The sequence below is a fragment of the Somniosus microcephalus genome, chromosome 2 (genome assembly GCF_052327205.1).
Source record: "Somniosus microcephalus isolate GS21.2 chromosome 2, FLI_Smic_1.0, whole genome shotgun sequence".
In the NCBI taxonomy this organism is placed as follows: Eukaryota; Metazoa; Chordata; class Chondrichthyes; order Squaliformes; family Somniosidae; genus Somniosus; species Somniosus microcephalus.
The window spans coordinates 376,194,152-376,208,049 of record NC_140988.1 but is presented as its reverse complement, the minus strand read 5'-3'; the positions used below and the strand labels follow the sequence as shown (position 1 = coordinate 376,208,049).

General features: G+C 46.0%; 1 protein-coding gene across 3 annotated transcripts in view; it reads right to left on the bottom strand.

Annotated features, from left to right (window-relative positions):
• Window positions 1-13,898, bottom strand: part of LOC147123778 (semaphorin-4F-like) — a 428,228-nt gene that overhangs the window by 96,058 nt on the left and 318,272 nt on the right. For all 3 annotated transcript variants that reach the window (XM_085975913.1, XM_085975908.1, XM_085975919.1), the window contains one exon: window positions 13,036-13,152. In XM_085975913.1, the coding sequence (XP_085832039.1) occupies window positions 13,036-13,152 (117 nt within the window). The remainder of the gene's footprint in view (window positions 1-13,035; window positions 13,153-13,898) is intronic.

Sequence of the window (13,898 nt, the reverse complement as noted above, 5' to 3'; positions counted from 1 at the left end):
TATGGCCCCTCGAGCCTGCTCCGCCATTCAATAAGATCATGGCTGATCTTCAGCCTCAACTCCACTTTCCTGCCCTATCCCCATATCCATTGATTCCTCTGGAGTCCAAAAATCTATCTATCTCAGCCTTGAATATATTCAATGACTGAGCATCTACGTCCTTATGGGGCAGAGAATTCCAAAGATTCACAACCCTCTGAGTGAGGAATTTCCTCCTCATCTCTGTCTTAAAAGGCTAGCCCCTTATCCTGAGACTATGCCCCCTAGTTCTAGACACCAGCCAGGGGAAACAATCTCTCAGCATCTACCCTGTCAATCCCCCTCAGAAACTTATATGTTTCAATGAGATCACCTCTCATTCTTCTAAACTACAGGGTATAGGCCCAAACTACTCAATCTCCCCTCATAGGACAACCGTCTCATTCCAGGGATCAATCTAGTGAACTTTCGTTGCATCGCCTCTAAAGCAAGTATATCCTTCCTTAAATGAGGAGGCGAAAACTGTGCGCAGTACTCTAGGTGTGGTCTCACCCGAGCCCTGTACAGTTGTAGCAAAACTTCCTTACTCTTGTACTCCAACCCTCTAACAATAAAGGCCAACATGCCATTTGCCTTCCTAATTGCTTGCTGTACCTGCATGCTAACTCTGTGTTTCCTGTACTAGGACACCTAAATCTCGCTGAACACCAACATTTAATAGTTTCTCACCATTTATAAAAGATTCTGTTTTTCTATTCTTCCTTCCAAAGTGAATAACCTCACATTTCCCCACATTATACTTCAACTGCCACCTTATTGCCCACTCACTTAATCTGTCTACAGGAAACTTTGGTTTATCCGGAGGTTAAAAGTCCGGAAAGCTCTATCTACCGGCAAAATTCAGGAGCCGTTTCCTATAAGTTTTTTTACTTCTCGTTGCTTTTTTTTCCCAGTCAGGCTCTGCAAGGTCTGTAGCTAAGCAACAGCTTCAGCTAGAGACGCTTTTAAGCTGCAGCCGACTGTTTTGAAGCTAACAGGGTTTCTTGATTCACACGGAGCTGAAAATCTCCGTATGTTTCAACATTAGCGCTGGTTTGTCCAGCAGTTTTGATGGGACGGCAACAGCTCGGTTCCGTCGGTGCCGGATATCACAAAGTTCCCTGTATATCCTTTTGCAGGCTCTTTGCGTCCTCCTCACATCTTACTTTTCCACCTAGCTTTGTATCGTCAGCAAGCTTGGATACATTGCACTCGGTCCCTTCATCTAAGTCATTAATATAGATTGTAAATAGCTGAGGCCCCAGCACTGATACTTGCGGCACCCCACTAGTTACAGCCTGCCAATATGAAAATGATCTGTTTATCCCTACTCTCTGTTTTCTGTCTGTTAACCCATCCTTTATCCATGCTAATACCTTACCCCCAACCCCATGTGCCCTTATCTTACTTAACAACCTTTTATGTGGCACCTTATCGAATGCCTTTTGGAAATCCAAATATACTACATCCACTGGTTCCCCTTTATCTACCCTCTAGTTACATCTTCAAAAGAATTTGTCAAACACAATTTACCTTTCATAAAACCATGTTGACTCTGCCTAATCATATTATGATTTTCTAAGTACCCTGTTACCACTTCCTTATTAATAGATTCCAGTATTTTCATGAAGATTATGTCAGGCTAAATGGCCTGTAGTTCCTGGTTTTCTCTCTCCCTCCTTTCTTGAATAGCAGGGTTATATTTGCTACCTTTCAAGCTGCTGAGACCTTTCCTGAATCTAGGGAATTTTGGAAGATCGCTTCACACTTCTCCGCATTGAACTCCATCTGCCATGCTTCTGCCTATGTCATCCTGAAGCCTATAACTATCTTCAACATGATCTACTACTTTGCCAAGTTTTGTATCATTTGCAAACTTTAAAATGTTGCTCCCTACACCTGAGTCTAGGTCATTTATAAAAACTGCAAAGAGTAATGGACCCAAAGCTAACCTTTGGGGAACACCACTGCAGACCACCTCCCAGTCTGAAAAACATCCATCCACCACCACCCTTTGCTTCCTGTCACTGAGCCAATTTTGTATCCATACCGCCACTATCTCCTTAATTCCATGGGGTTCCATCTTCTTAATAAGCCTCCTGTGTGGCCAAAAGTCCATATATACATCTACTGCATTACCTTGATCAAACTTCTGTTACCTCATCAAAGAATTCAGTCAAGTTAATCAATAGCTAATTAGTTAGCGCATAAGCAAGAACATGACAAATGGAATACAATGTGGAGAAATGTGAAGTTATCCACTTTGGTAGGAAAAATAGAAAAGCAGAGTATTTTTTAAATGGTGAGAGATTGGGAAATGTTGGTGTTCAGAGGGACCTGGGTGTCCTTGTACAAGAATCACTGAAAGTTAACATGCAGGTACAGTAAGCAATTAGGAAAGCAAATGGTATATTTGCCTTTATTACAAGAGGATTTAAGTATAAGAGTAAAGACGTCTTACTGCAATTATATATGGTCCTGGTGAGACCACACCTGGAGTAGTGTGTACAGTTTTGGTCTCCTTACCTAAGGAAGGATATACAGGAAACTTTTGTTTAACGGAAATGTCCGGAAAGCCCTACCCACCGGCAAAATTCAGGAGTCGGTTCAGATAAGTTTTTTTACTTCTCGTTGCTTTTTTTCTCCAGTCGTGGCTCTGCAAGGTCTAGCTGAAGCTGTTGCTTAGCTACAGAGACGCTTGCAAGCTACTCCGACTGTTTTGAAGCAACAGGGTTTGTTGCTTCACACGGAGCTCAGAAGCTCCGTATGTTTTAACATTAGCGCTGGTTTCTCCGGCAGTTTTGATGGAACGGCAACAGCTCGGTCCCGTCAGTGCCGGATACCAGAAAGTTTCCTGTACTTGCCAAGGTTCACCAGACTGGTTCCTGGGATGGGGAGATTGTCCTATGAGGAGAGATTGAGTAGACTAGGCCTATATTCTCTAGAGTTTAGAAGAATGAGAGGTGATCTCATTGAAACTTACAAAGTTCTTACAGGGCTAGACAGGGTAGATGCAGGGAGGATGTTTCCCCTGGCTGGGGAGTCTAAAACCAGGGTCACAGTCTCAGAATAAGGGGTCGGCCATTTAGGACTGAGATGAGGGGAAATTTCTTCACTCAGAGGGTGGTGAATCTTTGGAATTTTCTACCCCCGAGGGCTGTGGATGCTCAGTCGTTGAGTATATTCAAGACAGAGATCGATAGATTTTGAATATTAAGGGAATCAAGGGATATGGGGATAGTTCAGGAAAGAGGAGATGAGATAGACGATCAGCCATGATCTTATTGAATGGCGGAGCAGGCTCGAAGGGCCAAATGGCCTACTCCCTGCTCCTATTTCTTATGTTCTTATAATGCTATAACAGGGACAGTGTTACCACAGCAATGTGGTTGATACTTAACTGCCTTCTGAAGTGGCCTAACAAGCCACTCAGTTGTAACAAAAAAGTGCAACATGAATCACACCGGAAGGAACACCCAGCATCGAACTTGGCATCGGATTCAAACACGACAAAGGCACTCCCAGCCCAGTTGACCCTGCAAAGTCCTCCTCACTAACATCTGGAGATGTGCCTAAATTAGAAGAGCCAACCCACAGACTAGCCTGACATAGGTATAATTCTGTGAGTATGACTGTCAGCCAACGTCCCAGACTCCTCCATCACCATCCCTGGGTATGTCCTGCCCCACCAGCACAGTGGTACACAGTCGAGAGGGACCCTGGGAGTTCTCAACATTGTCTCCGGACCCCATGAAGTCTCAAAGCTTCAGGTCACACATGGGCAAGGAAACCTCCTGCTGACTTTCACCTACTGACCTCCCTCAGCTGATGATTTAGTACTGCTCCATAATAAATGCCAATTGGAAGAAGCACTGAGAGTAGCAATTGCACAGAAGGTACTCTGGGTGGGGGACTTCAACGTCCATCACAAAGACTGGCTCGGTAGCACCAATACTGACCGAGCAGCCAAGTACTGAAGGACCTGCCAGACCGGGCTTGCAGCAGGTGGTGAGAGAACCAACACAAGGGAAAAACCTACTTGACTTCGTCCTCGCCAACCTACCTGTCGCAGATGCATGTGTCCATGACAGTATTGGTAGCAGTGACCACCGTACAGTCATTGTGGAGACGGAAGTTCCGTCTTCACACCGAGGACACCCTCCATCGTGTTATGTGACACTATCACTGTGCTAAATGGGATAGATTCCAAACAGATCTAGCTACTCAAAACTGGGCATCCATGAGGCGCTGTAGGCTAACAGTAGCAAAGGATTGTATTCCACCACAATCTATAACCTCATGACCTGGCATATTCCTCACTCTACCATTATCATCAAGTGAGGCGGCCAACACTGGTTCAATGAAAAGTGAAGAGCATCCTAGGAGCAGCACCAGGCGTACCTAAAAATGAGGTGCCAACCTGGGGAAGCTGCAACACAGGATTATATGATTGTCATAGAGTCATAACGGCACAGGAGGCCATTCGGCCCATCGAGTCCGTGTCGGCTCTCTGTAGAGCAATCCAGTCAGTCCCATTCCCCCGCTCTATCCCCGTAGCCCTGCAAGTTTATTTCCCTCAAGTGCCTATCCAGTCTCCCCTTGAAAACATTGAGTGTCTCCGCTTCCACCACTTCCGTCGGCAGCGTATTCCAGGTCATCACCACTCGCTGCGTAAAAGTTTTTCCTCACATCCCCCCTGTATCTCTTGCCCAAAACCTTAAACCTGTGTTCCCCTAGTTATTGTACCATCAACTAGTGGGAACAGCCTTTCCCCGTCTAGCCTATCCAAACCTGTCATAATCTTGTACAACTCTATCAAATCACCCCTCAACCTCCTTTGCTCTAATGAAAACAAATCCAGCTTCTCCAACCTGTCCTTGTAGCTAAAATCCCCCATCCCCAGAACCATTCTGGTAAATCTCCTCTGCACCCTCTCAAGGGCCTTCACATCCTTCCTAAAGTGTGGTGACCAGAACTGACGCAATTCTCTAGTTCTGGCCTAACCAGCGCTTTATAAAGGTTCAGCATAACTTCTCTATTTTTGTACTAAACAACGAAAGCAGCAAGCTTCCACAGAGCGAAGAGAGCCCACAACAAATGGATCAGATCAAAGCTCTGCACTCCTGCCACATCCAAGCTCTGCACTCCTGCCACATCCAGTCGTGAATGGTGGTGGACAATTAAACAACTAACAGGAGGAGGAGGCTCCATGAGTATCCCCATCCTCAACGATGGCGGAGCCCAACATGCGAGTGCAAAAGACTGAAAGTGTTTGCAACCATCTTCAGCCAGAAGTGACGAGTGGATGATCCATCTCAGCCTCCTCCTGAGGTCCCCACCATCACAGAGGCCAATCTTCAGCCAATTCAATTCACTCCATGTGATATCAAGAATCGGCTTGAGCGCACTGGATACAGCAAAGGCTATGGGCCCCTGACAACATCCCGGCTGTCGTGCTGAAGACTTGTGCTCCAGAGCTAGCCGCACATCTAGCCAAGCTGTTCCAGTACAGCTACATCACTGGCATCTACCCGACAATATGGAAAACTGCCCAGGTGTGTCCTGTCCACAAAATGCAGGACAATGCAATCCGGCCAATTACCGTCCCATCAGCCTACTCTCAATCATCAGCAAAGTGATGGAAGGTGTCATCGACAGTGCTATCAAGCGGCACTTACTCACCAATAACCTGCTCACCGATGCTCAGTTTGGGTTCAGCCAAGTCCACTTGGCTCCAGACCTCATTACAACCTTGGTCCAAACATGGACAAAAGAGCTGAATTCCAGACGCGAGACAAGTCTAGCGGTCCTTGATGATGTCAGCATTTGACCTAGTGTGGCACCATGGTGCCCTAGTAAAATTGAAGTCAATGAGAATCAGGAGGAAGACTCTCCACTGGCTAGTCATACCTAGCACAAAGGAAGGTGGTTGTGGTTGTTGGAGGCCAATCACCTCAGCCTCAGTTCATCGCTGCAGGAGTTCCTCAGGGCAGTGTCCTAGGCCAAACCATCTTCAGCTGCTTCATCAATGACCTGCCTCCATCATAAGGTCACAAGCGGGGATGTTCACTGATGATTCAGTGTTCAGTTCCATTCGCAACTCCTCAGATAATGAAGCAGGCCGTGCCCACATGCAGCAAGACCTGGACAACATCCAGGCTTGGGCTGATATGTGGCAGGTAACAGTCGCGTCACAGAAGTGCCAGGCAACGACTATCTCCAACAAGAGAGAGTCGAACCACCTCCCCTTGACATTCAAGGCATTACCATTGTCAAATCCCCCACCATCAACATCCTGAGGGTCACCATTGACTAGAAACTTAACTGGGCCAGCCACATAAATACTGTACAAAAGCAAAATACTGTGGATGCTGGAAATTTGAAATAAAAACAGAAAATGCTGGAAACACTCAGCAGGTCAGGCAGTATCTATGGAGAGAGAAAGAGTTAGCGTTTCAGGTCGATGACCTTTCGTCAGAACTGGAAAAAGTTAAGAGATGTAACAGATGTTAAGCAACTGCAGGGGCAGGGAATGGAGGGAGGGGAGGAGAGAACAAAAGAGAAGGTCTGTGATAGGGTGGAAGTCAGAAGTGATTAAATGACAAAAGGTATGATTCTACAAGGCAAAAGGAGATGGTAATGGGACAAGTAAAGGAACAAAAGATGGGTCTAGATGAGGTGTAAATGGGTATAGCAGAATCATCAACAGCTGCCATCTGAAAAAATAGGGGCAGAGGTTATGGTCTGAAATTGTTGAACTTGATTTTGAGTCCAGAAGACTGTAAAGTGCCTAATCGAAAGAAGTGCTGTTCTTCGAGCTTACATTGAGCTTCGTTAGAACAGTGTAAGAGGCCGAGGACAGAGAGGTCAGAGTGGGAGTGGAAGTGGGGCGGAAATTAAAGTGACAGGCGACCAGAAGCTCGGGGTCACGCTTACAGACTGAACGGAGGTGTTCCGCAAAGCGGTCATCCAATCTGCATTCGGTCATCCAATTGTGAGCAGTGAATACAGTATACTAAATTGAAAAAAGTACAAGTAAATCGCTGTTTCACCTGGAAGGAGTGTTTGGGACCCTGGACAGTGGGAAGGGAAGAGATGCTGTGGGAAGGGGAGGGGGTGTTGGGAGTGATTGAGAAGTGGACCAGGGTGTCGCGGAGGGACATTTTAAATAAAATTTAATGCAAGCTAGTCCAGATAAACAATTTCCCCATTGCACACCGGCTGTGCAACAGCGTGTTGTTTTGCTGTAAGAGACACACATCTACGACCCAGACAATCTCTACAGGCGGTTCAGAACACACAAGTGCCTGCTCCACATCTGTAACCACAAACTTACAAATGTCACATTATGCCTGAAAGAAGAGCATCGCGATTTACAGTGGCTGCAGTCAGTCATTTTTTTCAAACCATACTCATTGGGGTAGATTTTGCCGAACCTGTCGGGAAGAAGGCAGGACTTCCCCTTTCGGGTTTTTGACCCGCCTACTTCGACGTCCGGCCAATCCGCGCGATTTTCCCTTGATTGACCTTGTTGAGCCCGCCCAGCGGGCTCAACAGGCCAATTAAGGGCCACCCGGCAACAGGTGACGTCACAGACTGCAATTTCATCTGTCAAGAGATCTTGACAGATGAAATATCAGTGTTTTACAGCTGTTTGAAGCTGTGAAACACTGACACTCTGAGTTCTGACATAAGTCATTCTGCACAGACTCAGTTAGAACTGTCACCGGCACTCAAAGCTGAAGGCTATCACTTTTGACAGATCGCAGCCGTTCAGTTTTAAGTGCCGGGTGAGTGATGTGCTCCCGACGGCTACAGGAAGAAAGGCTGTTAAGGTAAGTACAGGTAAGTTAAAGTTCTTTACACACTTTAGACACACCAAACACACTTACCTTTACACTCATGCACCCATCACTCACCTGAGCGCCGACATCGCGACCCCTCCAACTCCTTCAACCCGCCGCTCCAACCTGGCGTGGTTTGGAGCCGTCGGGAAACCCACATGAAACCCCTCAAAATAGGGATTAGGCTAAAAACTGCCTGTTAACTACCTGTTAACAGGCAGTTAATTGGCACTAATCCTTTCCCGCCTGGTTTCGGCGGGTCCCAGTGCGGGGCGGGTACCCGCCACCCCTGAAATTTACGTGGGGCGGGGTTTTGGGCGGGATGGTGGTGGGACCCCCAAATTCGGGATTTCCCGCCCCCCCCCCAACACGCCTGAAACCCCGCCTGATGGCTCCCCGAAAATCTAGCCCAAATTATTTACATCACTTCAATCGTGACAGACAAGTTGGGTTTTTCGTGTCTGACTACAGAACATTAACTGTCGCCCATGACAAGAGCTAGGAAAGTTTATGCTACATAGACTTAACCTTTCTCCTGCGTAACGTCATTCAATTGGGATTAATTCATAGAACTGTCTGCAAAAATGAAATAATTACTCGCAGATTTCATACGTCTCCTTAATTGTATATTTTTAGCAATAAAAATGTACATCAAAAAAATCCAGGGGTCCTCGCTGAGGGATCAGTGTGTAAATGCACGAAATAATGTAGGCGAGAAACAAGTTCACACAGAAATATAAGACTGTGCAGGAAGAGAAGTGTCTATGACCGTCCATCTGGTCAGTCCCGGATTTAGTTTCTAATCTTGTTTTAATGATATGCCAATCCTCTTTATTTCCTTTTTTTGTCCTCTCCCTCTTACTTGTTATCATCCATCATTACCATTAAGCTGTACTAAATTAAATTCATCCCCTAAGTGAAGTTAGAGTTAAAAGGGAAACTGCACTTGCTCGAAATGAGACGCCAAATCAGGAAAGGCTGAAGATGTATAGCAGGTCAATCAGCGACTGAAAGAGAAAAGATAGGTTCATGTATTGGGTGTGCTCATTCATAGTACCCACACTGAATGATCTGTTGTACTTTTCCAGCAATTCACTGTTTTATGCCCCAAAAATTAACATTTTCTTTTGATTATCAATTCAGATAGCAGAAGTTACTGTGTTAACATTCTCAGAAGTTAGCTAATGTTTCCCAATATCCTGAAGTGGCCTTAGTTCGGAGAAACAATGTCACAAGACCTCAGTTACACATTAGGTTAACAGGATTAGCTCAGCATCCTCTAGCTCGGTCATTTCCTACATCTTCCTCAGTCTTTACTTCTTTCCTACAACCTACATGCTTCCAAACTCTAGCTGGTCACTGCTGAGCTGTTATTTTGTGAATTACACTGGCCCTGATTTTAACACCTCCCCCCGACCCCAGTCTGGCGGAAAGCAAGGGGGGGTGGGGGTCCTGCGGGTCCCCGGCTGCGGCCTCCTACCTGCAAGCTTCTGCTCCCCGGCCAGCTAGTGCACCTGGCTGGATTCAGACAGGACTCTGATGCAACTTATGGTAATGTGGCCCGGCGGTTAAGATCAGCCGGGCCGCCGCGTGCCTGGGGGCACCAGCCGCCACACCCGCACTCCCTCCCTTTTAATATCAGGGCCGTTATCTTCTCTCCTGCTCTTTTCAATCTTGGTGGTGTCCTGCACGCTAGATGTTTCTCAGTATTAAAATAAAAGGTAGCACATGCTAGTTGATCATTTTGAGCAAACAAGCTCTGCGGTTGCCATTGTTCCTGCCTGCATTTGTCCAGCATTTTCAGTTGTACAGAATCAGAGAAATTTACGGCACAGAAGGAGGCCATTCAGCCCATCGTGTCTGTGAAATATTAGATGAGATAAACATAGTGAGAGAGGAAATATTAAGGGGTTTAGCATCTTTGAAAGTAGATAAGTGGAAAATATAATTTCCTCTGCATGTTGTCATAATAACTACCCTCACTAACTATAATGTACTGCATCCTAGTCACACAACAACTTATGTGCTACCCCTAGTGTTATCACTATGTGCAATGTGTAAACTTTATTGGTTTCAACAGGGTATGGAATAAAATAGCAAATGAGCTAATCCACTTTGATGTTGTCTGAAATAACAGCAGAAAACGCTGGAAAAACTCAGCAGGCCAGGCAGCAGCCGTGGAGAGAGAAACAGAGTTAACGTTTCAGGTTAACGACCTTTCATCAGAACTGGAAACAAGCAGGAAAAGGAACAGATTTAAAAGCAAGTTTAGGGGCTGGGAAATGGGGGAGGGGATGAAAGAACAAAAGGGAAGGTATGTGATAGGATGGAAGGCGGGAGAAGTAAAGAGGCATTGAGAGATATTCAAGGCAAGAGGAGATGGTAATGGGACAGGTTAAGAAACAAAGGATGGCTCTAGATGGAGTGTGAATTGTGCTGGCAGAATGAAAGACAGCTGCCATGTGGGAGAGGAATAAAAAAAAGCAAGCACAAACAAAAAGTGTAGATAAAAAATATATATGTGATAGGAGCCGAGGTTATGATCTGAAATTGTTGAACTCTATGTTGAGTCCAGAGGGCTGTAAAGTGCCTAATCGAAAGATGAGGTGCTGTTCCTCGAGCTTACGCTGAGCTTCTGTGGGACAATGCAAGAGGCCAAGGACGGTGAGGTCCGAGTGGGAATGGAGCGGTGAATTAAAGTGACAGGCGACCGGAAGCTCGGGGGCCCCCTTATGGACTGAACGGAGGTGTTCCGCAAAGCGGTCACCCAATCTGCGTTTGGTCTCCCCAATGTATCTCCGCTGCCTTAGATACAGATTTACCCAGAGGCTAATCAGCCTTGGAAGAAGACTGACAGCCATTGTTGTCACCTGTCCCAAAATTCCACTGTGTATTTAGGATACCCTCTATGTAACAGCAGCAGCAAAAGGGAACTTAAAAAGTGCACTGTTACCATTAGAATACTGCAAGGTGCAGAAACTCAGCAAAATAGAGTCCCAGTTTTTAATCCCAACCTGAGGTCAGCTAGCTGATCTCACCTGGGGCAGTAGTTGGGGCACTACAGTTAGTCTCTATATCCCTGATACTTGAGCACAAAATGTAGACCGACAACTCAGTGCAGTAGCAAGGGAGTGCTGCATTGTTGAAGGTGCTGTCTTGTGGATAAGATATTAAACTGAGGCTGTAGGATAGAGTGTACCTGTAGGATTTAGTAAACATTATTAAGATTCTATAACCATTATTATATAACTATAATATGTGAAATTGTATGTTAAAAACCTAAAAAGCCTGTATAAAATGGCAAATGGCTGAGACCAAAGCAGGATGCGAATTATGCCAACCTGACTGGACTCTGTTAGAAATTGATGTAATTCTGTAGAATGGTCTGTTAAGTAAACAGGGAGATAGTGGGGAACAAGAAATTCAGCAACATTGCAAAAGAAGTTAGGGGGCTGGAGACAGTCACCACTCCTTGTCTTCTCAAGGGTGCAGAGCCGGCTAAACAGTGAACTGATTAAAAAGCAAAAAGACATCTGTGAGAATTTAGTGTGAAGGTTGTTCTCAGATAAGGATAGCTTGCTTACTAACTGCCACGTAGGCAAAATGGAGGAAAAAAAGATATAAAGGAACAGCTATTGAACACTGGAAGCAGCGTGAAACCAGAGGATGAGAAGCTTCAGTCAACAGAACACAGCAAGAGAATAAAGAGACCGCACCACAGTCACTCGGAAGGAACGCCGGGGTTCAATGAACAAACTGCGATTATCTTCTTGTTAATTATTACTTCTTTGTACTAGATGTTTAATGCTCAATAAACTTGTTTTACTGATACACAATACACCTGTACCCAGAGTGGTTTGTGTAGTCACCGACAAATTATTATAAAGAGCTTTTAAAAGCTACAAGGCCTTGTTTGCTTGTTCAGATAGATCTAAAAGATTCTATGGCACTATTCAAAGAAGAGCAGGGGTAAAGTCCTTTCCAATATTTATCCTTCAACCAACACAGATTAACCAAAAACACAAATTAACTGGGTATTTATCTCATTGCTTTGGACCGTCTGGAGAACATGAAAGGCAAATGCTATTTTTTATTTCCTTCTTGCTCTTCCTCAGCTCCAAATAGGGCATCCTCACCCTCTTCCTCCTCTCTGCCCTCTCACCAAATAGGGCATCCTCACCCTCTTCCTCCTCTCGGCCCTCTCACCAAATAGGGCATCCTCACCCTCTTCCTCCTCTCTGCCCTCTCACCAAATAGGGCATCCTCACCCTCTTCCTCCTCTCGGCCCTCTCACCAAATAGGGCATCCTCCCCCTCTTCCTCCTCTCTGCCATCTCACCAAATAGGGCATCCTCACCCTCTTCCTCCTCTCTGCCCTCTCACCAAATAGGGCATCCTCACCCTCTTCCTCCTCTCGGCCCTCTCACCAAATAGGGCATCCTCCCCCTCTTCCTCCTCTCTGCCATCTCACCAAATAGGGCATCCTCCCCCTCTTCCTCCTCTCTGCCATCTCACCAAATAGGGCATCCTCACCCTCTTCCTCCTCTCGGCCATCTCACCAAATAGGGCATCCTCGCCCTCCTCCTCCTCTCTGCCATCTCACCAAATAGGGCATCCTCGCCCTCCTCCTCCTCTCTGCCATCTCACCAAATAGGGCATCCTCGCCCTCTTCCTCCTCTCTGCCCTCTCACCAAATAGGGCATCCTCCCCCTCTTCCTCCTCTCTGCCATCTCACCAAATAGGGCATCCTCGCCCTCTTCCTCCTCTCTGCCATCTCACCAAATAGGGCATCCTCGCCCTCCTCCTCCTCTCTGCCATCTCACCGTTATGAAATAAAGTCTCGGTACACCGTCTCCTACTCTAACTCACTCTTTCGAAACTGTGGAAATGCTCATTCCCCTCAGTATTCCCTTCCTCCTCCAATCTAGTGGCTTTTAAAACCCTAAGCTTAGACTAACTGAACCACTGTTTCTTGATTCAACAAAAATAACTTGAGTTTAAATAGTGCCTTTAACGTAGTAAACATTACTGGAGCATAACCAGACAAAAATTGACACCGAGCCATGTAAAGAGATATTAGGACAGGTCATCTTGGTCTTCTGGAATATTCGCCTTAACTTAGGCGTTGGCATGCGCAGTAGGTGTGAAACACAAACACAAACACAAATTCTCACCGCTCAGCCATTTGACGGAATCCTCTGTGCGGATCTTTTCTTGGGGTCCTATGCTCTTGACCACGGCCGGATCCTTGCCCTGAAAATCGATCGCCGTCGCTGCGTACAGCACTCTGTCTGGAAGCAAAAACACAGAGGAAAGAAATAAAACCCGTCCACAGAGTCACGCAGCTGCCAAATGCCAATTTTGTGCTGGCTGTGTTCCTCAGGAGTTATAAAAGGGAACAAATCAAACTCAAAAGTACAAAAGGCCGTGGGTACTGAAAATCTAAATTAAAAACAGAAAATGCTGGGAACGCTCAGCAGGTCAGGCAGCATCTGTGGAGAGTAACGTAGGGTTAACGTTTCAGGTCGGTGGCCTTTCATCAGAACTGGAGCATGTAGAAGCAGCTGTGGCTCAGTGGGTAGCACTCTCGTCTCTGAGTCAGAAGGTTGTGGGTTCAAGTCCCACTCCAGAGACTGGAGCATAAAAATCTAGACTGACACTCCAGTGCAGTGTTGAAGGAGTGCTACACTGTCGGCGGTGCCGTCTTTCAGATCAGAGGTTAAACCGAGGCCCCGTCCACCCTCCCAGGTGGATGTAAAAGATCCCATGGCACTATTTTGAAGAAGAGCAGGGGAGTTATCTCCAGTGTCCTGGCCAATATTTATCCCTCAATCAACATAGCATAAAAACAGATTATCTGGTCATTATCTCAATGCTGTTTGTGGGAGCTTGCTGTGTGCAATTGGCTGCCAGATTTTCCATGCTTCCCTCTCCCTCTGCTATAACCATTCACACATCCCCTCAGCACATTTTTTTGATTCTCTAATTTCTCTCGTTATCACCTCCTTTTGACTTGCACCATCACCACCGTCTATCA